We start from the raw sequence: 25,912 nt of genomic DNA on the forward strand, positions 1-25,912 counted from the left end.
CACATGGCTTAATTAAAATCCAGCCATTCTAAAACTAAATCTGAGCCCTGGCTGAACGACACGACCCGAGCTGTAAGACACGAGTGCCGTCGAGCTGAGCACATTGTCAGATGTAGCCCCCAAAATTTTTTACATACTGTAGTCAAACACCTGTTTAAAAAAAACCTGTTCTTGATCTTACGATTCTTGCAAATTACAGGCCTTTCTTCTAACTACCTTTTCTTTCCAAAATTCTTGAAAAGAGAGTTGACAGTCAATGAATGACCTTCCTGAAAAAGCAAAATGTTTTACACGTTTTCCAATTTGGTTTTAAACCCTTTCATAGCACTGAATCAGCCATTTTACAAGTTTTTAATGACATATTTTTAGCCACTGATGCTCGGGACTGTGTTGTTCTTGTACTTTTAGATTTGACAGTTGCATTTGATACTGTGGATCATGCATTTTACTCTGTCATTTGGAGCACTGGGTGGGCACTTGAGTGGTTCAGGTCCTACTTGGCGGGGCAAACATTTTGTGTCAGTCTCTGTGACCATGTGTCGTCCTCCGCTCCTCTCTTGTGTGGTGTCCCACAGAGCTCAGTTCTAGGCCCCCTTCTCTTTTCTTTGTATCTGCTCTCTCTTGGATCTATACTGAGAAAACACAGCATTGCATTTCACTTCTATGCTGATGACTGTCAGATATATGTCCCTCCACAGAAAAAAGGCACATATTCCTTACAACCATTACTTCAGTGTCTTGATGACATTAAGGCTTGGATGTCTCTTAACTTTTTAAAATTCAATGATAAAAAGACTGAGGTGATGATTTTTGGTAGCCCCACTGAGATGCCAAATGTATATTTAGATTCCTTGGCTCGGTATGTTAAGCCAACTGTCACAAACCTGCTGGTCAAAGTGGACTGTAATGAGAAAAGATGACATTATATGCCACTGTAAATGCACTGCCTAATTGTTACCTCTCCCCACTGCCTTCAGTGGCAGGCAGCAGGAAATTTTAAGTTACAAATCAATATTGTCTGCATGGACAGATATTCCACATTCCATATATCATCATTCAGGTCCTGCATCAATACATTTCCATATTTTTATATCTATAAAAAAAGCTGACACTTGCTAGACTCTATCAAAGGTGTGAGCATCACAGCAGATGCCTTTGTGTCGAAGTAGCTAGAATAGAATAGAATAGAATAGAATAGAAAACTTTATTTGTCAATTTCTTCAAATGTACTTGCCATACAAAGGAATTGAAATTACGTTTCACTCTGTCCCATGCGTAGACATTGACAACAATAAAGTGCAGATGCACAACAGCTGAGGATAAAACACAGAAAAACACGAAGTTGATTTTCCTGGCCTGGGATTTTATAAAAATATTCAGCAGTACATCGAAAACGAAAGAAAACCATTAATCAACATATGAACCTTAGCTGATGCTGCTGAAGTGAAGCAGAGCAAAGTTACAGAGGTTTTATTAGAGACACGGCTAAGCGTTTTGAAATTTCGCATAATTTTAAAAAGTTTGAATTTGTTCAGTAGCCTATTGAACATCAGAAATTAGACTTTCTTTTCAGAATTAGGTAAAAGGGAAAAAACAGAGGCCGACAGCGCTGTAAACAACGGTAGACTTGTGCGTAATAAACAAGCGAATAATGCAGAAAACAGATTTTTTTGACGGGAAACTGTTCTTGAAGTACACATAGACAGAAAGACAGAGAGAGAGGGAGAGAGCTGTGCATGAAGTGTGATTTTATTGTTGTGGAAGTAAAACAGCAAAAGTTCATGACGATGTTTATGTGAAGGGTTGGATCTTCTTTAGCTGCTGGTTTAGTCAATATTGTTTGGAGAGAGACAAAACCTGCAGCTTCAGAATCTAGTGGGAAAAGGGCATGAACTCAAAGCACGGATCAGCGGGCTGTCGGCTTTCAGCCCCGACCGTGTCCGTGCTGTCGTGAGAGAAAGGCGACATCTTGCTGATTCTGATCCGTCGGTGGATCCACGCTTTGTGTTTACGTCTTTGTGCAGAATCGTGTTCCTGCTCTCATTTACTATTTCAGCTGTTTGGTTGTTGTTATTTGTTGAAATTTTCTGAGGTTTAACCTGAAATTCTGGCATTTTGGTCAAAATAAATTTGTATTAAAAAATCAATTCAGGATTTTAATGAATCGATATCACATTATCCAAGCTAGAACCGATTTTAATCGATAAATCGATAATTAAAAACCCACCCCTATACATAACTTTGTGGACATGTAGCCAACAGTAATGTTATAACGTTCTTTGCAGATATATAAGTGATCTAAAATTTAATACTTGCTTTTAAAAGTTTATTCTTTGGCCACCACGCTTCAGCCATCTGCTGGGGTTTTTTCTTTTTTGAAAAAAATAGCCACAGCCACCACTGCGCTATGAATTCTGGCCTATGTTGGGACATAATCAGCCTTCAAATGGGGCCTCGAGGGATGCAGACGAAGTATAGATAGATAATATAAGTGTAGATACTTACATGAAAACAAACATAATAACTTGATACTGTCACTGGGTTTAAACTAAAGGAGTGTTCACAAGAAATCATCAGTATCAAACTGTGACAATAAAAAAATGTTCATTAAAGCAATCAAGAATGAGTTTGATGTGAATCTTTGGTAATGCATGGGGGAAGCTCTGTGCCAATTTTATCAACAGCTACGGATTTTATCCTTTTCTGGATGCAATACCTTGGCCTCCAGTAACACTATATGGAATCTTAGAGTCATTTTGACCAGGATTTCTCCTTTAATGGAAATATTAAGCAAATATTTATGACTGCTTTCTTTCATTGCTGCAATATCTTGAAAATCAGAAATATCCTGTCCCAGAGTGATGCTGAAAAACTCATTCATGCATTTATTTCTTCTTGTCGGGAATATTGTAATTCATTATTATCAGGATGTTCTTTTTTGCGTTGGGACACAGGCAGGATGCGATGGCTGCTGTTTTATCCATGTGTGGATGCACATACCCAGCTCCCAAATTGTACCCAAATACTGTACGTCCCTCCATCCAACCACACACTTTAGGGACTGTGACCACTCACTGCACATGCTCCACCGTGGTATCACTATGAATGACAACATCATCCAGGTAGCAAACAGCATATGCAGTGTGAGGACGCAGCTATCGCTACAGCAGGTGCTGAAAAATGCCCGAGTCTTCAAACAAACCTAACAGAAGCGTGATGAATGGTACAAACCCTGCACTCACTTCTTAATTACCTGGAAGCACCTTAAAGACAACCGGCCCCTCTCAACTGCGACAAATCATCTGGAGAAAAGGTAAACATAGGAGACCAAACACTGAGGAACAAATCCTCATTTCATCCTATGATAACAGCATTTTCACCATTTCAGCCAATTCCTTTTGCACAATTTGTCTCTTGTGCTTAGGCAACCTGTAGGGCCATGAACGCACTTTCCAGGCTGCGTTTCAAATTGGTGCTGCATGAGAGTCTTGCAGATGGTCGGGGGATGAACACATCTGCAAACTACTGTTGCAATGCAGGAACATCTGCTTTATTGGAACGTGTGAGATGCTAATCACAATGCATCTTAAACACACTCATGTTAAAACTTCATGCCCACATCTTGTTTTTAAGAAAAATTAATCATCTTTTCCTTGAAGATCATTTCAGAGTTTTTAATGAGCTGCAGGAACCGTGCCGAGAGCAGCCAAGTCTCCTCCTCTGATAAACCTCCACATGTACCACTAAAAACATTTAAATTAGTTTGAATCGGAAATCATGGCTCAAACTACTTGCTGTGAGACCATTTCTTTATTTTTCACACCAAACTGTTTTATAAGACAAACTTTACACAGAGTTCATCAAATATAACTGATGCTTTAACAGTATCAGGATTTCATAATGCAAACTTCAAATCAAAAGGCAAACAGCTGCAGAACATGTGGATCAAAATGAATTCATTAAAAAAACAACGTGGACTTCAAGGATACAGTAAATACACTAAAGTGAAAGGAGGAGCCAAAAATAGATGTTTAATAGGATTTGAATTAACTAAAAGTAGTCACCTGTGATCTTTAAAATGGTTCTGATGTGTGCTGCTGTTTTTAACTTTTAACAGTTCTTTGCTGCCACTGTGAATATTGTGTTCTTTGCCTAATTAAATAAAGGTTACACTGACTCACTGCTTCATCTTCTGGGAAAAAAAAAGGTATTACATGGAAATACAGCCCAAAACCAGTTCAGCTTGAGTTTCTTTTTTCTGGACATAAAGTCACAGCAGGTGTTGTTTCAAAGCTGGTGGACAGATTTAGTTCATTTTGGAAGTTTTAAGAGCAACTGCTGTGAAAATATTTGCTTGTTTTGGGAGAAAAGGATTTAAGAGAAGATTTTACCACAGCAAAAGTTTAAATATGAATGAAGGATTGAAATTTAACTGAGGTGAAACATGCAATGAATACATACAAAATAAGTTAATGTTGGAAAAGCTAAAAAAGTTCAAATAAAAGAAATGATTTACATATCCATATTTGATTTTTGATAGAATACCAGTTTGGTTAAAAAAAAGAAAGAAAAGACATTCCTATAACTTTAATAGTACAACTACTAAACACTACTGTGTCCTAAGGGAACAAAGGTTAAAATGTAACAGGGATAACATTTTAGAGAATTAAAATCCCTCAAAGGAAAAAACATAAACTTGATATACATATCTATACATGCAGCTTCCTAAATGTAACATTCAGGATTATTCACTGCAGGTCCAGAAGTCAGAGCTACCTCATCAGATCCAAGTGTGACATCAGCTGACACTCTTTACAGGAGATTCCATCTGAACTCTGTGGAGCCTGATCTCAAGGTTTTTAAGTCTGAGCCTGAAACCAGAAGAGGATCTTTCTCTCTCTTCAGATTCATTGTGATCCAGTGATTTCAGTCCTGCATGATCAGGCTGATGTTTGCACAGAGCAGATAATGAAGTGAAGGTTTTTGCACATTGGTAACAGTGAAACAGTTTATTTACAGTGTGAGATCGTTTGTGTTCGGAGTATGAACTGAGATTCCTGAAGCTCTTGTCACACTGGTCACAGCTGACGTTCACTTCCATGTGTGTACGTTCATGTTTGTTACGATGACCTGATTGTGAGAAGCTTTTGTCACAGTGTCTGCACTTGTATGGTGTCTCTCCTGTGTGGATTCCCTTATGCTTTTTCATTGAGCTCACGTCCAGTGGTGAAGGATGACTCACACTGGTCACAGTGCTTTTTGACCCCACTGTGGATGAGTTGGTGTCTTTTCAAGTCTCCAGCCCGGGTAAAATCCTTCCCACACTCATCACAGCTGTAGGTTTTCTCTCCCTTTCTTCTGTGAGGTTTGTCGGCCTCCTGAGAGCGCTGACTTCTCGCTCCATCTTGGTCCTGCAGTAACAGAGATACAAACAGAGGAAGTGAGTGAAATGCAGTCGTGGAACAAACTGAAACTCCCTCTATTAGCGGAATCAAACATGTCAACAAACACATTGTAGGTGTGTTTCCACCACCTTCTGGTCATAGTATCACATTTCAATGATGTGCTACAATGACAGTTGTAATGAAAAATACATATTGAAGAAATATTGATAAGTGGAGAAAATATTTTACTCATAAAAAATTGAGATCAATTTTTGATATTGTTGTTTCAATGTGTGCCGATAAAAATTATGTTTGTATCTTCTTGTAACATCTGAGTTTTTTGTTTGTGAATGTAGATTCTGTGTATATATGGAGGAGCCCGGGATGGAAAAGATAAAGCTGCTGTTAACATGTTTTTAAAAACCAACAAGCTGTGCAGTTTCAATAACAGTGTAACTGTGATATTTTTCTCACCTTCTGTGTTGAAGTCATTTTTTCCTCTGTAGTGGCTGAGCTGAGTCCAAATGGCTGAAATTGTTCCTCTGTTGCTCCACCAGACTCTTCTCCTGTTACTCAGCTGGGACACAAAAAGTATATGTATTTTATCCCTGATAAAAAAAAAAAAAGCAGAGCAAATAAACATGACTAAACTCCTCAGTGACAACAATACCTATGAAACTTCAATGTGGAAACTGAGAAGCAGCTACAACAAGAAAGTCATCAGTTGTCACAAGAACCTGAAAGGGAAAAAGCCACTGACCCCCCTGCATATCACTACCTTTACCCAGTGGATGCATGTTCTTTTTGTTTTCATATTATAATTTATATTTAATTGTGTTGTGGTTTGCAGTGTTTTGTGTTCTTTCACTTTAAATTTGTTTAAAAGGAAAAAAGCTGAAAATTTAAATAGTTAAAAGTTGAAATGTAAATAGTTGGTTTTTGTATTAAATTATTTATTTATTACATTTTGTGTGGAGTGAATAAATAAAAGTATATTTACAGTGGCCCCTAGAGACAAAGCACGTAAAAACTCCAAAACACGTACAAAACACAACAGAAGTGCTCCAGGATGCTCGGGCGCAGTGTTGAGCTTTTGTTACCTAGTGGCCACACAAGCCAGCAAGTACCAACGACCGGATTTGGTGTGTGGTAGTAACAGGTAAATGAACTTTTTTTTTTTAATTATTTGAATATATATGAGTGCCTGTGTATAAATACATAAACAATACACACATGCTTTCAATTGTGTAATTTAAGTGATCAATCTACTGCTACACAAAACAAAACAACTACACAACACACTAACTACACAAGACAACACAACGCACTAACTACACACTCCACACTAAAGGTCACAAATCTCAAAACTCTCTTTCTCTCTGACACTCACTCGCTCTGTCTCACTGCCATCACTCCCAAAACTTTCCACTCTTCCTAAACAATCAATTCCCAAGTGTTGCCGTTTTTTGTTTTTTTTTAATGGGTGGACAACATGGTACATTTTCCACCAAGAGAAAAGAGGTGGCTATTTTTTTCCCTTTTTTACTGTTTTCGTGACGATACTATTTAGAAGAAAGCATGGCTTAGATCTATTTTTTAATCATAACTCTGGATTTAGTGGCTTGTCATTAAAATGTAAAATCCGGTGTATACTTTAAAGTCCGAACTTTCAACAACTGAAATAGAGACTCGGCGTGACTGCAGTTTGTTGCTATGTCAGCTTAAATCGGTCATGTGATTTGGAGGTGCAGTGTGTCTGTGGACCCCAGAGAGTTAATAACACTCACCTTCATTCCATTTCCAGAGCCCAACAACTAACCACCTGAAATTCTCATGGAGTTGATTCAAATAATAAATAAAATGATGGGCCGTTGGAGGTTTACCCAGTGCTACAGTGGTCATATCAGCAGGGGGGGTTCTCTGTGAATTTCACGTTCATGGCAGCGTGCTAGGTGCCTGCTCAGATTTGAAATTTAATTTTTTCCTATAGAAAGGAGTTTTCTTCCCACACAGAGTGCAGTGGACACTAATGTTTTTGTCACTTTTTACCGAATCAAACTCAAAGTAATATACAGTGGGGCAAAAAAGTATTTAGTCAGCCACCAATTGTGCAAGTTCCCCCACCTAAAATGATGACAGAGGTCAGTAATTTGCACCAGAGGTACACTTCAACTGTGAGAGACAGAATGTGAAAAAAAAAAAGTGAATTCACATGGTAGGATTTGTAAAGAATTTATTTGTAAATCAGGGTGGAAAATAAGTATTTGGTCACCTCAAACATGGAAAATCTCTGGCTCTCACAGACCTGTAACGTCTCCTGTAAGAAGCTTTTCTGTCCCCCACTCGTTACCTGTATGAATGGCACCTGTTTGAACTCATCATCTGTATAAAAGACACCTGTCCACAGCCTCAAACAGTCAGACTCCAAACTCCGCCATGGCCAAGACCAAAGAGCTTTCGAAGGACACCAGGAAAAGTATTGTAGACCTGCACCAGACTGGGAAGAGTGAATCTACAATAGGCAAGCAGCTTGGTGTGAAAAAAATCAACTGTGGGAGCAATCATCAGAAAATGGAAGACATACAAGACCACTGATAATCTCCCACGATCTGGGGCTCCACGCAAGATCTCATCCCGTGGGGTCAAAATGATCATGAGAACGGTGAGCAAAGATCCCAGAACCACACGGGGGGACCTGGTGAATGACCTGCAGAGAGCTGGGACCAAAGTAACAAAGGTCACCATCAGTAACACACTACAACAGCAGGGAATCAAATCCCGCAGTGCCAGACGTGTTCCGCTGCTGAAGCCAGTGCATGTCCAGGCCCGTCTGAAGTTTGCCAGAGAGCACATGGATGATACAGCAGAGGATTGGGAGAATGTCATGTGGTCAGATGAAACCAAAGTAGAACTTTTTGGTATAAACTCAACTCGTCGTGTTTGGAGGAAGAAGAATACTGAGTTGCATCCCAAGAACACCATACCTACTGTGAAGCATGGGGGTGGAAACATCATGCTATGGGGCTGTTTTTCTGCCAAGGGGACAGGACGACTGATCCGTGTTAAGGACAGAATGAATGGGGCCATGTATCGTGAGATTTTGAGCCAAAACCTCCTTCCATCAGTGAGAACTTTGAAGATGAAACGAGGCTGGGTCTTCCAACATGACAATGATCCAAAACACACCGCCCAGGCAACAAAGGAGTGGCTCCGTAAGAAGCATTTGAAAGTCCTGGAGTGGCCTAGCCAGTCTCCAGACCTCAACCCCATAGAAAATCTGTGGCGGGAGTTGAAAGTCCGTGTTGCTCGGCGACAGCCCCAAAACATCACTGCTCTCGAGAAGATCTGCATGGAGGAATGGGCCAAGATACCAGCTACTGTGTGTGCAAACCTGGTAAAGACCTATAGTAAACGTTTGACCTCTGTTATTGCCAACAAAGGTTATGTTACAAAGTATTGAGTTGTATTTTTCTTATTGACCAAATACTTATTTTCCACCCTGATTTACGAATAAATTCTTTACAAATCCTACCATGTGGATTCATGGATTTTTATTTCACATTCTGTCTCTCACAGTTGAAGTGTACCTCTGGTGCAAATTACTGACCTCTGTCATCATTTTAGGTGGGGGAACTTGCACAATCGGTGGCTGACTAAATACTTTTTTGCCCCACTGTAAGCACTTCCACGCTTTAAACGCTGCATGGTCCTACTTTCTCCTGCACTCCATATTATCCTGCACTCCATATTATCCGTTGTTGATCTGCATACGTCTGCTGCTGCCACGAACGTCGCATGCTCATACGTCATTGTCACGAGACACTCTCACAAACAAAATCACGGTTTAGTAACACAGTAAGGCAGCATGCTTATGGGAAATGCTCTTCCTGGGATCTTCCTTTCCAATGTACGATCACTCAGGAATAAGACAGACGAACTGGCCCTGATGAGAAGCATGAACAGAGACTTTGCCTCCTCCTGTGTGTTATGTTTTACGGAGTCGTGGCTCTGTGAGGACATCCCGGACAGCGCGCTAAAGCTGGATGGTTTTCATCTGCTGCGTGTGGACCGGCAGGCCTCTCTCTCTGGTAAGACCAAAGCTGGAGGTGTCTGCTTCTACATTAATAGTGGCTGGTGCACAGATGTGACAGTGATTGCTCAGCACTGCTCTTCCTCTCTGGAATACCTTTTTATTCACTGCAAACCGTTTTATTCTCCGCGGGAGTTTGCTTCATTCATCCTGGCCGCTGTTTACATCCCGCCAGATGCGGATGCGCAAGCAGCTCAGTGCGCACTCGCGGAGCAGATTCTCCACACGGAGCGGACATTCCCGGACTCTCTCATCATTGCTCTTGGGGACTTTAACAAAGCCAATCTGAGCCATGAGCTTCCCAAATACAAGCAGTATATTAAATGCCCGACCAGAGAGGAGAGGACATTAGACCACTGTTACAGCACGATCAGCGGGGCCTATCGCGTGGTACCCCGCGCTTCACTCGGACTTTCTGACCACGTCATGATCCACCTAATCCCCGCGTACAGACAGAGGCTGAAGCTCTCCAAACCTGTCGTGAGGACCAAAAAACTGTGGAGCAACGAGGCTGTGGAGGAGCTTCGCACGTGTTTGGAGTCTACAGACTGGGACACAATGAAGGCTCCTGCTAACAGCTTGGACGAGTTTACGGACACTGTCACCTCCTATATCCACTTCTGTGAGGACAGCATTGTGCCATCACGCACCAGGGTGAGTTATAACAATGACAAACCCTGGTTTACTCCTAAACTCAAAAAGCTGTGGCTGGAAAAGAGAAAGGCGTTCAGAAGCGGAGACAGGGACTGCTACAGAGAGGCCAAGTACAGGTTCACTAAAGAAGTGGACATTGCTAAACATCAGCACTCTGAGAAGATGCAGCAGCAGATCTCAGAGAATGACTCGGCCTCTGTGTGGAAAGGTTTTAGGAATATTACTAACTACAAGCCTAAAACCCCCCACTCCACTGATGACTTGCTCTTAGCCAACACCCTTAACGACTTCTACTGTCGTTTTGACGAGCCATCAGGCAGCCTTCACACCTCCAACGGCCCCAACAATAGAGACACTTTGGACACTCATTCCCCCACCTCTCCCCCCTCCATAGAGCCATCACCACCTTCAAACACTTCACCTACAACACCCCCCTCCTCACCCCACACAAAAGAGGATTTCACACCATCCCCTCCCACCACAACTCTTCATATTCATGAAGCAGATGTGAGGAAGCAGTTTAAGAGTCTGAATGCTCGGAAAGCTCCCGGCCCAGACGGTGTGTCTCCTGCCACCCTCAGACACTGTGCAAACGAGCTGGCCCCAGTGTTTTCTGGCATTTTCAACTCCTCACTGCAGGCATGTCATGTGCCTGCCTGCTTCAAGTCCTCTACCATAATCCCTGTCCCCAAGAAACCTAGGATCACTGGACTAAATGACTACAGACCCGTGGCTCTGACATCTGTGGTCATGAAGTCATTTGAGCGCCTGGTTCTCTCCTATCTCAAGACCCTCACGGCCCCCCTCCTGGACCCCCTGTAGTTTGCATACAGAGCCAACAGGTCTGTAGATGACGCCATCAACATGGCCCTACACTTCATCCTGCAGCATCTGGACTCCCCAGGAACCTACGCCAGGATCCTGTTTGTGGACTTCAGCTCTGCCTTCAACACCATCCTTCCAGACCATCTCCGAGGCAAGCTTTCCCAGATGAATGTGCCTGATCCCATCTGCCGGTGGATCACTGACTTCCTGACGGACAGGAAGCAGCACGTGAGGCTGGGAAAGAATGTCTCGGACTCCCGGACCATCAGCACCGGCTCCCCTCAGGGCTGTGTTCTTTCTCCTCTGCTCTTCTCCCTGTACACCAACTGCTGCACCTCCACCCACCAGTCTGTCAAGCTAATCAAGTTTGCAGATGACACCACCATTATTGGACTCATCTCGGACGGGGATGAGTCTGCCTACAGGAGGGAGGTTGAACGTCTGGTGTCCTGGTGCAGCCACAACAACCTGGTGCTGAATGCCCAGAAGACAGTGGAGATTATTGTGGACTTCAGGAAGCACACAGCCCCACTCCCCCCCATCATCCTGACTGACACCCCCATCACCTCTGTGGACTCATTCCGCTTCCTGGGTACCACCATCACCCAGGACCTGAAGTGGGAGCCCACCATCACCTCCGTCATCAAGAAAGCCCAGCAGAGGATGTACTTCCTGAGGCAGCTGAAGAAATTCAACCTGCCAACACGGACGATGATGCAATTCTACACTGCAATCATCGAGTCCATCCTCACCTCCTCCATCACCGTGTGGTACGCTGGAGCCACTATCAGGGACAAACAGAGACTGCAGCGTGTTGTGCGCTCTGCTGAGAAGGTGATTGGCTGCAGACTCCCATCTCTGCAGGACCTGTACACCTCCAGGACACTGGGGCGTGCAGCTCGGATCTCAGCTGACCCTTCTCACCCTGGACACAGTTTGTTTGACCTGCTCCCCTCAGGCAGGAGGCTCCGGTCCATTCGCACCAGAACCTCTCGCCATAAGAACAGTTTCTTCCCCTCTGCTGTTGGACACATGAACAATAACCGTATGACTGTTCCCACCACTAACACATGACCCTACGCTGTGTTCACTGCATCATTCCATGTTTGGCACTGATCACCACCTGCACTCATGTATATATCATGTATATATCTATCTACTTAGCACTTTTAATTCTTATTCTCATTTTTATTTTCATGTCTATTTAAGCGTAATTTATGACAGTATGTTTGCACTGAAGCACCGCAGCAATTTCCTAATGTTGTAAACCTGCTCAACATTTGGCAATAAAACCCTTTCTGATTTTGATTCTGATTCTGAAAGTAACAGTAATCTAATTACTTTTTTGCAATACTAATCCCTTACTTAACTCGTTACTTGAAAAAAGTAATCCGATTACAGTTACACATTACTTATAACGCATTACTGCCCATCTCTGCTGATGACTGACTGGAACAGTATGATTCACATTTTACATTAACACCATCCTCACACATGGTTTACATATGGCCACTAGAGGGAGATGTTGGACTTTAAACACTAACATGGATACAAGCAGATCATCAGTGATGCTTCCTCAGTGTGATGACTCCTCCCTCTCTGCTTGTTTCTTCTTTCCCCCTTTCTTATTTCCTGTTGTGCATATCATTGATTTCCCTACTGAGCTCTTCTCCTCGTCTCCTCCATCCTCCTGCCCATGACTGGATTGCCAGATTACTAATAATGTTTTGATATCAATTAAATATGACTTTTGACACAGCTTCATCATAATTAGTTGTGTTAAAACACAACTAGAGCTTTATTTCAAGTTTTCAGATGTAAAAGTGCTCATGGCACGTTTTATATTTAGGGACACTTTGAATTAAATTCACAACACAGACAGATGTCACAAATGCTACACCTCTACATCATGCATCATAGGTGCTCTGGTAAGCCCTGACATGGTATTTTGAATTGATTATTTTTGTTGTAAAAATTTGTCTTTGGTATGTTTCCTGTTTTATTTTGGAGTTTTACTTCTTTAAGGCAGAAGAAGTCACTTTGATGATGATGAAACGTTTCTCCAGCTAAAAACGCTGTGTCCAGAGTTACACTGGATCATCTCTGCAGCAGGAGGACAAATGAGCACCTGATGTGACAAACATCTTTCTTCTTACTCCTTCCTTTAAAATCACAGCCTCTGAACTGAAACAATGTTTTTCATGGTTCTCCTGTGAAGTATCTAAGCTTTTCTTGTCACAGACCCACATAACCAACATCCACCATCACATAATGAACCAGAGGAGTGTGAAAGCAGGCTGATTTTCCAAGCACCGAGCTCCTTCGAGTCCTTCACTTCATTATTATCTCCAACTTCACCACATACAAACTGACAGATTAGTGTGCACTGGGTTAAACTGTCTGGTTCTGGCACTGACATGAAAAAAACAGGTTCAACATCATAATCAGAAGTTAAATACGTAACTTTGTTTTTTCTCAGTGGGCTGGATTCTGAGAATACGTTTTACAACTTTATTGGTATCTACATGCATGAACGCAAGACAGCGATGATAAGAAAAAGGAGATGTGAGTGGTCCACGTGTAAAACGCGCAGCCCCAAGTTTTAAACCAGCCTTGTTTTCACTTTAATGTCTGGCTGATGACGCATGAACCATGTGTGAGACGTGTATTTACAGCTAAATTAGAGTATGTGAATAAAGTGTGTCTGTGTGACTCTCTGGGTGAAACTGAGAGAGTGCCAGTGGGTTTGTGGGGTGATGCGACCGGAAATCTGCTGCATGAAACTGATGAAAAATCCACTTTCTTTATGAGACAGAAAAAGAGAAAGCAGGAAGGAGGTATTTGTGGCTCTGAGAGACAAAGTGAGGGAGATCAACCTGCGGCTTTTCCTTCCTGCTCATCTTTAAACTAAAAAATAACACAAATGAAGGTTTGTGGTGTGATGGTGATGCATATTTGTACGTCCCAAAGTTCTGGTCGAAGCATTCGTTGGAAATTCAAAAGAAGCTGTGAAAACCTCCACGCCTGAAGACTTTGAAGAAACACCCACCAGCGTGTGAACACTATGCTCATTCCTTTCCGATGAACAGCCCACTGAGAACGACAAGCTGAGCCTGCTGTTCACGTGTTTTTTTCTCATTCGGCTTCCTGTACGTTAAGACCGAGTCTGACAACAGGAAGTTGCAGCGACCTGAACCAAACCTCAAACAGCGAGGTGTTTGAGTTTTCAGTACCACAAAGATCGACTCAGACGCTCGCCTGGAGTCTCTGAGGCTGCTGAGAGACGAGGAAAAAGCCATCTCAGAGTTTGAGGCTGTTTCTGTTCCACCTTTAGGAAGAAGTCAGCCAGTTTTCAGACGAGGGATTCAGTCGACCGGATCTCGATTCATGAGTCTTCGTTCCTCGTTTGGTAAGAATGAAAAGTCTGTAACAGGCAAACTTGTAGAAATCCTTCTGCAATCGAAAACGGGCGATTTAAGAAAAAAAATTATGGGGGGTTGGAACCAAACTGGGCCTATAGTGTATTTAATATCACTGCTGAGAATAAGTGTGAACTTTGACTACAAAAAAATGAGAAATTAAAGATATCACCACCACATTTACCTTTAAATCTCTTTATTTAGAAGCAAAACAACTGAATTATTTGTGTGCTATTCTCAGTCTCGTGTTCTCCTCTTATGGACCGAAACCACACAATCGTTGGCTTTTTCTTCATTTTCATATTTCTCTATTTTTCCTTTAACTGAGCTCCTTTTTAGTGTAATTTCTTACCTTTCTGAGATTTGATTTTAACCTTTTGTTGCTCTCACACAACAATTTTCTCGATTTCTTCTTGTTATTTAATAAGAAATCGTCTCAAAGTGCAGCAGTACAACAGAGCATCTTTATAAATGTCAGACTCAGGAAACCATCTGAGTTTTTTTTTTCCATTTCCTGTTCAGTTTCCTGTTTGCAGCACATCACTTCTCTTTAAGCTTCATCTCTGCAGCCAAAGCTGATCAACAGGAGGCTCTGAGACTCAGTGAATATGAGAAAATGACTCACTGCCTGTGTAACATGCTCAAACCTCTGATTCATTCAGAGAAGGGGGGGGGGGGGGGTCGGCTGATCTTTTGGCTGCTCCTTATTTTTGTCACAGCAGTTTCAGCCCATTCGACAAGCTGAAATAAGAAGCTTTGCAGACAGTCAGGAATGCGTGTGACAGCGAGCAGCGACATTTCTGGGACTTTGGGGCTCGTGTAAAAGCAGAGGATCTGCTGCTCTCTCTTATTTGGCTCCCTGAGTTTCAATGCTGATGCAGTCTGCTGGTCTTCGGCGGCTTCTTAAAAAGCTGCCCGTGGATCAGGATGCTGACTGTGAAGGTTTTTATCATTTTTGCTGCCATTTTTAGTTTTGCCTAAATTTTGAAACAGCCTGTTTACACATGAAAACTAACAAAAATGAAAACTACCAGATCAGATTTTTAAAGATCCTTGAAATATCTAGTTCTGAAGTCTTGTTGAAGTTTGTAGGGATTCCCATTATCAGGCTTCATAATCGGGGCCTCTGACTTCCTGACTTATTTTCATGAACTGAACACCATCTGACTTCCTCACAGATCACCCTGAGTATGTATGAAAAAAGTCAGCAAAGGTAGGTTTTCTGACTGTTAGAGGTAGAATGTAGCTTATTTACTCTACTACTAAAGTACACCTTTAATGTACTTGTACTTCGATCAAAGTACTTCTATGTTCTGCTGCTTTCTAAACATTGGGTGGGTGTACTCCAAAACATTAATTTTAAAGCTTTTCGCACTTCTTATTTTGCAGATTTTCAAATAAAAATCCAAATAAAGCAGTGTAGAGGTCAGTAACTTATGCCAAGCATAAATCATGTTTGTTTTCTTTTACGGTGTTTTCTGGTGTGATACTATGATCCTGATAACATATTGTTTAAATAAAATACTCTGTTCTAATCTTATTATCAAAATCCAGTCACGTGACCTCATCTCTCGTTAGCCTTAAAGTAGTTGGCACATGGGTACATGCTAATGTGAAGAAAATGAGATAAAAACATTGTGTGATTGCATGTTTATTACATATTACCGGACACGGGTTTTACTGAGATAATTCAGGCTTTTTCTTCTTAAAATCAGCCGTTGAAAAAAAAAATTTTCTCCGGACTTCCTCCATCGCTGCACACTCAAACAGAGACGGAAACTAACTAACTAAGACTCTAACGTGTCTGACTGATCATCAGGTAATAGGCAAATATCAAAAAAAAGTTTCTCTCAGTGAGAGTGTGAGCTTAAAGATGTGGCTGTAGAGTCTTTCCTGTCGTCTGCTCTTACTCACCCACACTTTAGTGTCGAGATCTTTGCGTTAGACATGAGTTGGTGGAACAGATTAGGCTTTCGTTTGCTCTTCCCCCCCACTCTCTCACCCCCTCTGTGGGCAATCTGTCACCAGGGGTAATCCTAAAGTTTGGGCGGCCCCATCAATAAGCTGCCTTCACTCCTCCTGGCCATAACCAGTGCTAAAAAACTGACTCTGACTTAGATTTTAGTAAATATTAATTTACTGTTACAAAACATAACTGCTATCTGTTCATTATTAATCTCATATTTTTATATTATTTAAGTAATTAATTTATAAGATTAAACTTTAAAAAAAGAACAATACAAATGTAAAATATGTCTTTATAAATCGAGGTATCAGATATTGCTATTTTGTCAAAGCTCAGGCATCCTCACTTGAAACTGGAACCCGAAACAACAATCTTTTCTTTACTTGCAGATCTTTTCTGCAAGTGAAGAAATCCGACTAGTTTCTTATTTTACTTTGTTCCATGATCGCCAAAACTTGGAAGAATTTATTTTACAAGATACTGCACAAAAACTAAAAAAAAAGAATCCACTTCATCAGATGTCACTGAGTAGTTCGTTCTAAAAATAAACTCTCGTCTTCCACTCTTGTCCTGTCCTTCTTACATCTTTCTAGATCTCCCACATTGATGAGTTTTTCCTCTGTCTCTCTCTGGGATGGTAACTGTGCATTAGGTAGCAGACAAACTATAAAACGTTGCTCAAAAACGGTACTGCTTTACTTACATCTGCACCATGAAAAAGTCACAGGCGGCTACTGAAAACATTACACTGCAGAGAAACCCCAGAAACACCAGCAGTGTGATCACATGTTCTGAATGCAAAGAGAACTAATGAACTCTGTGTTCAAACCCTACAGCTGAGACCAATGTGAGGAAGCTTTCCACACATCCAACATACTCTGAATGTTCACTGTGGAGAGAAACTATTCTTCTTTCTTTTTGTTTTTTCAATTTTATTTATATAAAATCTGCAACGCCAACAGCACAACAGCAGTTGCCTCAAGGCGCTTTATATATATTCTCCACTAATGTCTGATTTCATATGTTTCAGCTCTGACTTCACTAAAGATGATAAAGATCTTGATAACCTAAACAAATAAGGCTTCATAAAAGACCAAACAGGACTGCTGATACATTCTGGATGACATTAATGACAATATTATCCCTTTACAAAAATTATAGGGCTGAATCTGGTGGTCTTGTGCAATTACATTTTGTAATGCTTTTAAACAGCAGCAACAACAAACTGGAAATCACCGATACCGCTGAGTAGTTGACCCAGTTTCAAAGCTACGTTTGCTGTAGCTCTCATACAGCCATAAGATCTCAGACTAAATAAAGATCACTTTTAAACCATAACATGATGTCTTTATTACATGATTTTAAGACAAATAAACAATTCTGGAGTCGTGTATACATAATAATTGCATAACATTAATAAACATTTTTATGTATTTTTATTTATGAATTATTTTCATTCTTTTCAGTAGATTACATCAATATTTGATAGTTCCTGTGGTCAGACGGCGATGCAATGTTCACACGTTAAAGGACTTTTATTCCATCTTGTGGCACATGGTGAGCTTATCTTTATTGGCCTGGAGGTTATAGAGTCTAACAATTTTACCACGAAGATAAATGGTATGGTGATTTGTTCAACAGTATATTACTGTACTGTATGTATGTTATGGCTCAAGTTGCAGTTGTACAAATACATATTCATTAAAATGACATTCAAATAACGTCAAAGTGCTTTTCATCTACTGAGCTTTCACTTTTGAACCTCATTTGACCCTTTTCATTGTATGTTTGACATCTCTAATTAATTTCTCATTTTGGCAACAGTACAGTGAATTGTATAATAATGGTTTAAAGATGAATCAAGCTGTTCTTTTTAAGCAAGGTGAGGTTAATGTTAAAGATCTGTAGGTCTTTTTGCATGCTAGCCAAATAAGAAGGCCCAGAGGGCCAATACACAGGGACAGACAACCATTCACACCTCGTGGAAATTTGGATTATCCAATCTAACCTATCCCCACAAGCTGCATGTCTTTGGATGGTGGGAGGAAGCCGGAGTACCCGGAGGGAACCCACGCAGACACGGGGAGAACATGCAAACTCCACACAGAAAGACCCCGGCCTGATGGTGGAATTGAACTCAGGACCTTCTTGCTGTGCGGCAACAGTGCTAACCACCGTGCCACCGTGCTGCCATGACATCTGGGATAGGCTCCAGCCTTCTTTTAGTATTTTTAGTCAGATGGCAAAAAAAGATGATGTCATCAGCATAAAAATGCACACTGAAGACCTGAAAAATGAACGTAAGAATTGGACTGAGCTACAGGAGTGGAGAAGGGGACTTAAAGTAAATAAAAACTTGAATATTTCAAGTATCAGTTGATTTAGCATACAAGTTTTTCAAAGCACTAGAGGTTCTTTTCCACTGATGACATCAGAGGGCTGCCTCGGCCTCAGGAGGTGTGGTAACTCCCCACGGCATGCTGGGTAAATAGTGTGCCAGCCACTCCCCCCAGCTGCTCCTTGGCTCTTCTTCTGTCTCCGCCCCTCCTCGTTTCACTTCCCACCCTCCCACCACCCAGTCCAGCTCTTCTTTACCGCCCCCCACATCCTGTCTCTCCTCCCTCAGAATCACACTGTAGCGCTTTTTGGACACTCCTTCTCCACCTCTGCTCCTCTCTCTTTCTATCCCCCGATATTCTTTTTGACCTCCATCTTCTTCAGACACTCTGCACTCCTCCACCACATCCCTCCATCCCTCTATCTCCTCCTCTTTGCTTAACAGACGGTACAAAGTCTTCTTATATACTGCTCGCTCCTCCTTCCCATTTCTTTCTCCTTCTTCCTCCCTTGTTGCTTCTCCACCTGCAGGTTTTAGAATGACAAGCTGTCCTTGTTTCCTGTCTCCTTCCCCTCCTTCACCTACATCTTCACTTTGCATACCTTCTCCTGCCTCTCTGTGGACCAAAAGAACAGAGCGATAAAGCGCCATTACTCCTTCACCTCCCACTCCCTTCCCTTCCACCCTGTTGTATGTTAAAAGCATCAGTCCTTCACTTCCTCCTCTTCTCCTCGCTAACCGCAAACATAGAGGCTTATACACTCTCCTGTACCAGATGGCCATACTAGCTAAAGTTGCCAATATACATGCAGCTGATGCCACACAGAGCACCAGGCAGCCCGCAAAAAGCCAAATGCAGAACACCCCTGCAGGCCTGGAAGAAATAGATTTTTCACGTTCCTGTTTTTCATCGGGGCTGGATTTAGTGGTGGTGGTGAGTGCCTCAGAGGCTGTGGTAGCCTCAATGGTGGTGGTTGTGACTATGTTCATTGTTGTTGTTGGCAGTGTTGTAGTTACAGCAATAGTTGTGGTTGTTTCAACAGGTGTTGTTTGAGTTTTAGTCAAATGTCTGGCAGTAGAAGTAGTAGAATGAGTGGTCAAGTCATGAAACCCAACTGTTGTTTCTGTTGTTGTCTCTTTGTGTGAATACTCTGACCATTCAATAAGGCTGGTGATAGCTTCATGCCAGGACCTTCTGATTGTTGTGTGCATTGTGTATAAATCTACAAATGTTGTGGAATCGAGAGGAGAAGAAGTAGAAGGAGCTGTGTCTGGAGGAGAAGTTGATGGATAAAAAGAGTACTGAGTAGTTGGCTGGTAGAAATCTCCTCGTGGACCAGATGCTGAACACAGATCGGATTCTTCCAGACTTGTTACAGGTGTACCTTTGTGCCGCTGGGGAGAGTCACACACCTAAAAAGACAGCGACCATTTAAAAATACTTCAGGTATAGTTTTAATATATATAATCTCCACCATTACCGATGACCCCACCACACTCAAACACATCTTTATATAGAAATGTCCAAACAGAAAAAACTGTAAGGCCAAAATGTGAGCAGCTTGATTTGAAAGGTAAGTTTCAGAAACTATGTTTAGTAGCCTCTATAACCTAAACCCTAAGTGGTTTACCAGTGACTTGTTGGATTTTAAAAAGTTAATAGCAACTGTGCAGAACCAAAAATGCCCACAGTCTTTGTGTTCTTTTAGATGTGTCTGTATTTGTTTAATTTTTCTGTTTGTAGTACATACCACGCTTTCTACATCAATCTTGATATCAGGACCATCCCGCACATAGACGTTGTATTCATAGCCATCAAGGTACCTGCGCAAATAACCAAGGGAGCAGGTGCATGACCAGGGATTGGCTGAGAGGTAGAGATAAGGTACCTCCTCCTTTTGGCTGAACCATTCATCGGGCATCATGCTGATCTGTAATGGAACAGAAACTTTAACAATTTTAGAGACAAATAACTGCTGTGCCATGAGTGGCTGCAGCTGAGAGAAGGTTTAAACTTGTATTCACATACTCCTTGGTGTGTATTTCCCACCTTGTTTTTCTCCAGGTAGAGAGTTTCTATGGCTGGGACGGGGTGAAGCATACTTTGAGGAAGCACCTTGATGTGATTAGATGACAGGTCCAGGATCTAGAGGGAAATAAAGAAAAAAAAATGTGACATTGAAGCTACTGAAATACAAAAAAAAAATCAAAAAATCAGCTGATTGATGCACCTGAACCACAAAAAAATCAACTTGCTCAATTTTCTTCTGTATATTAATTTACATGAATGCACTTTCTACTGGTTTGAGTCTAAATACACAAAAAGTTTATTTAAAAGAAAATAATCCACACGTGGACACTCACACCAGAAATCAATTTTATACTTTGTACCCCTCTTATATCACGTTTTGCCTTCAGAGTTGCTTTAATTCTTCATGGCATGGATTCAACAAGGTTCTGGAAACATTCCTCAGAGATTTTGGTCCAATTAAAAAGAGAGCATCACACAGTTGCTGCAGATTTCTCAGCTGTTTATCCATGAGGTGACTCTCCAGTTCCAATACATCCCAAAGAGTCTCTACTGGTATTACATATGATGACAGTGGGGACCATATGAGTAGAGTGAACTCATTCACATGTTCAAGGAACCAGCTTGAGATGATCTGAGACTTGAGACATGGCATGTTATCCTGCTGATTTTGCCGATTCTGACCATACAGATCTAAATGGATCAAGTTTCTGCCATGTGATTGGCTGATTCTATAATTGTATTAACAAGCAGTTGAATGTGTGTATTTAACACATTAGCTGGTGAGTGGAAATGAATGACTTCAAGTCCAATCAAGTTTTGGCCATAATGAAAGGGAGCCAAGGACCACTTTGCTACACTCTTACTTCTTGAATCTTATCAGCTATGTTTCTCACTACCTTCAATTCTCAAGTGTTGATGACATGACACTGACTGTCTGTATTTTCTAAACCTCCTTTATGATTTTGCACATACTGACCTCCAGCTTAGTGAGTCCAGAAAAGGTGTGATCACTCAGAGAGTTGATAGCGTTGTTTTCCAGGTAGAGTTCAGTCAGACCTGGGCAGGCAGAGAAGGAGCCGTCAGGGAGGGAGGTCAGACGGTTTGATCCCAGCCTGAGGACACTAAGTGTGGGGAGAATGGGACTAGCAGTCGGGATTACCTCTGGAACCTGGACAACAAAACATCCCTTTGTATTAGAAGCTGACTAACTTCATGTTTTCTAAGATTCATTTACAACCACTGTTGACTTTGTGGCCACTGTACAGGCAGACAGAAACCTTGTTTCCTGTGAGGTCGATCTCATAGATCTCTGGGAAGACCTGGAAGGAGGACCAGGACAGACTGGAGAACAGGTTACTGGGAAACAACAGGATCTAAAGATAGACAGAAAATGTGGAAGCCTTTAGAGCTGTGGTGGTTTCCTGTAAAGTGTCATCTCTTAAACAGGAAATTTGTGTCTCTGCTTTGGTCTCCTCCTATCAGTCAAACACTTGATCCATTATGGGATTTAAACTTTTTTTTCAACACTTTAAACAAAATTTTCTCATTTTCCTCACTGCATGTGTTAAAATAAAGAGTGTTTAGCTGTGTAAGTGTATGGTAATTGTCTAGCTGCATGGAGAGATTAGCTAAACGTTTTTGATATTGGCTGTCAGTCTTAGCTGCAGTTGTCACAGCGGAAAGTCTGCAAATCCCAGATAATCATTTAGTTCTTGACAAAGATCCAAAATGGTCAGTTTGTCAAAACAAAGATATTAAAAAGTAAAGAGCAAGACAAGAATTTCTTCATAAATATTGTAATTACGAGAAACTAAGTCAAGTTTTACATTTTAGTAAATCCTGTGTATTTATTGGGAAAGTAAAATATGCTCACCGAATAAAATACCTACTTATAATGTACTGGTGTAACAAATTACAAAAAATGGATGCCAGGTTCATGGATATGGATAACGGAACCTAAAATGTGTTATAAGGTTGCTTACTGTGCTGCTTATTACTGTAAATTCTCAGAATGCTGCTGGTTTTTAAAGTCTGTTCAACTTCCTAAATTTTCATTCATGTCCTTTGTCAGTTTTTCTACTTTATCAAATTAATATTAATATTTACAGGTGTATCTTTTCTATTCACTAAATGTTAATTCGTCATCATTAGTATATTACTAGTTTAAGCAGTTGTAAGAAAGACATTTCTCTGCAGAAATTAATTAAACTCCGCTCATTCTGAAATTTCTGTTTTAAAGATAAACTTCAAGCCAATTACAATAAAAAATAATAATAAAAATAAAAAAGCTCCTCGAAGGATTTATGTTTGTCATAATAAACATGTTTATTTATTAGTCACATGTTTTTAACTCATTCATCATCATTCTAATTTGTTTCAATTAAATTTGATGTCTTAAAATGGTTTAATCTAATTACAGAATTAAACTATAAATATAATTTCACACTCACAGTTTTTTTTTAAAAATTAAACGGAGTTATTTCCTTCACACTTGACTTCCTGTGGTTTGTGGCATTACCATTGTCGTGGGTTCAAGCCCCACTGCGATGTCGCTGAAGCCGGCTGCTGTGCAGTTCTCCCTGGGCCGGTGGTCCTTGTCCCGGTCACTGCGGCAACCGGCCACTGCTACTCCCATGGGAACACAGGACAGGAGGATGAGAAGGAGGAGGAGGTGCCGCATCTTCACTGAGACTCTCAGAGACTGTCGGTATGTCTCAGTCTTAGAGAAGAGATGGAGAAAGTGAAGGAGGAGATGCCTGGTAGAACAGGAAGTGAGCACTTCCTGTGTACGTGTGTGTGTGTTTTGACTGACAGCTACTGAAGCAGGAAGTGTGATAACTGTTCAGTTGACAGATTGTGTATGTTTGACTCTCCAGCCTCACGGCATGTGTGTTTCGATTTTTTCATGTCTTCTCGACAGCTTCCTCTTTGAGTGTTTCACATAATGTTTACTTGCATGTTCAAACTTCCTGCTGTTGTGAACCAGAGTCGATAAGGATGTTCTGAAGCATTCTGACAGCAGAGCTGCCAGCACTGATGTGTGGGTTACTGCAGGAAATCTGTTGAGTCAAGCGGTCTCTGTTTCAGTTAAATCCAACTGATGCGGCGTGAAAAAATAAGGCGTGTTACATTTGAAACTTCGCTGAAATAAAGTTGGATCTGCTAAAGTGAATAAACACAGTGAATAAACACAGTGTATGGCTGCAATGAACAACGTCTCCTCCATGTAAGCAAAGGAGAAAGTCTTCTCCACATCTATCCCAAAGGCAGTACTGATGTAGCCTCGGAGTAGAGCTGCTCCTCCTGAGTGTCAAATTGTGCCATTTTAGGTTGTCAGGACATTGTGAATACCCAACACTGGACAAGGAAAAGATGATGGCTCAATGGATAGAAGGATACTTTGTGACCGCTGTTAACATACTTTAACAAAGACATGTCAACCTGGCAACAAAGAAAATTGAGTTTTTAAAATAGAGGCAACCCAACCTTACCAGTATGCATAACACTACGCTTCATTTATGTGAATCTATGAATAGTTGAAGCTGTAGAAAACGGAAGTGGCCATTCTGCAGTATTAAATAGGTAAAAATGCTGTCAGCATTTATGGCTATGAGGCCTGTGTCTACTAAAAGGCAAATTGACTAATACAGGCCTTATTCACCCATTCACAAACACATTCATACACTCACTTCAGTAGCTGTATCAGGCCCAAATGTAACATAGTTTTGCAGGGAGCTAAAGAACATGAACATTGTTCACCTGGCCTCTTCATCAAGCTTGACCCTGTAACTTTCTAAGCTGGATCTGCATCCATAACGCCAACGTTTCTGGATGGGGTCCACCTCCCTGGTCCATTGAAAGAAAACAGCCAGGATACTGCGCGGAGGTGCAGGTGAGGTTGAGGTGATTTGGCCAAGTGGTTCGGTTGCCTCCTGGGCACCTCCAATTGGTGATTTTCCAGACAGGAAAGGAAGAGACCCCAGGGTAAACCGAGGAACCTTTGGTTTCACAACAGAGAACAGAGATTCTCAGGTAGTTTCTGGAGCTACAGGAAAAGCTGGAATGGTTGATAGAATTGACTTCAATTTAGTTAAAATGAAAAACAGTGTTACACTGAAAAAAAAAAATAGAATTTGTGAGTTTGGGACTCAAATTTAAAGCACATGGATTTGACTTCTAACAAAGCAGCCATCAGCCAACATGATAAACACTACTGCAGATTGGAAGATACACCTGAAAAAGCTTGTTTTACAAGAGAATACAAAGATGCATTGATCTAAACTAGTGTTTTGTTTCCAGGTAAAGGTTCCTGCTTCTGACTGGCAGCTGCTGTTCCGTTATCATGTTTTTATATTAGGTTGCATTTTTTTTTAATTCATATAAATGCATTAAGTGCTACCTGGGAAGAGACCCTGATGTAAATCCAGAATTCAATGGAAAATTTCTATATGCCATCTGGTCTGAAACCCCTCTTGGGAATCCCCTAAGAGCGACTGTGTTTAGTCCACTGCCACTGTGACATTGCCTTAAAGGGAAAATAATTAACATACAGATGAATTCTACGTCACATTACGCACACAAAAAATGCATAAATGTACAGCTCTTTTTGCTTGTGATCTTTGCAACGAAAAATACTTTCCGCTTTGTCGTTTCTATTCTATCAGAGTTATCGTTTCTATTCTAGGACTCATTTAAAGCAACTCTTAAATGGGGAAACTTGTTTGCACCCTGGAAAAACACATTGTTGCCATCCATAAATTAAACTTCTGGGTTATTACTTAACAATTTTCACTTACTACAACAAACTAATAGGAAAAGTTATTTTCTCAAACAGGCAGTGGATCTGGACCAGTAAACAGCAGGCTCATTTTTGTCATGGAAATCATTTAACAACAGCAAAAAAAAGACAGGTGGTGGTCCTGCACCCCCGCGTCAACAAGTTGGTTAAGTAAATAATACCCTCACGGGAAAATCGATATCTCTCTATGAGCACACTGTCGCGCTGAGCTAAAGGATCCTGTCTATCCCGCAATATACGCTGGATTCTGAGGACTCTCCTTATCAATCTTGCACCTTCTGCAATGGGTGGCTCGCGTATACGGACAGGACATGGCTGCGACAGGCTTCCCAAATCCACCTTCGCTTTTATAGCCATGGTCTCTCATCTTGATTACATGAAGTGATTTACAATTACTACTCTGAAA

General features: G+C 41.2%; 1 protein-coding gene across 2 annotated transcripts; it reads right to left on the reverse strand.

Annotated features, from left to right (window-relative positions):
• Window positions 1-17,659: 17,659 nt before the first annotated feature.
• On the reverse strand, window positions 17,660-23,596 carry gp1ba (glycoprotein Ib platelet subunit alpha). Of its 2 annotated transcripts, XM_085259619.1 has the most exons (6): window positions 23,227-23,596; window positions 21,986-22,081; window positions 21,685-21,876; window positions 20,727-20,822; window positions 20,428-20,607; window positions 17,660-20,089 (listed from the first exon to the last, which is right to left on the reverse strand). In XM_085259619.1, exons 1-6 carry the CDS (start codon window positions 23,386-23,388, stop codon window positions 18,770-18,772), a joined length of 2,046 nt encoding a protein of 681 aa, XP_085115745.1. In that variant the 5' UTR covers window positions 23,389-23,596; the 3' UTR covers window positions 17,660-18,769. The 2 variants fall into 2 exon arrangements, with proteins under 2 accessions (XP_085115745.1, XP_085115754.1); XM_085259628.1 differs by lacking the exon at window positions 21,986-22,081.
• Window positions 23,597-25,912: the final 2,316 nt, after the last annotated feature.

This window comes from Mchenga conophoros, linkage group LG3, assembly GCF_057382185.1.
Source record: "Mchenga conophoros isolate Kocher_MC1m ecotype Shallow Benthic linkage group LG3, M_conophoros_male_GT1.1, whole genome shotgun sequence".
Lineage (NCBI taxonomy): Eukaryota > Metazoa > Chordata > Actinopteri > Cichliformes > Cichlidae > Mchenga > Mchenga conophoros.

What these genes read in the sequence shown, in the direction of transcription:
- gp1ba (XM_085259619.1), bottom strand. Translation starts at nt 23,388, where the DNA reads ATGCGGCACCTCCTCCTCCTTCTCATCCTCCTGTCCTGTGTTCCCATG. An exon ending in GGCTTGAACCCACGACAATG is followed by an intron (nt 22,082 to 23,226) that starts GTAATGCCACAA and finishes GTCTATCTTTAG; the next exon opens with ATCCTGTTGTTTCCCAGTAA. An exon ending in AGATTGATGTAGAAAGCGTG is followed by an intron (nt 20,090 to 20,427) that starts GTATGTACTACA and finishes CTGTCTTTTTAG; the next exon opens with GTGTGTGACTCTCCCCAGCG.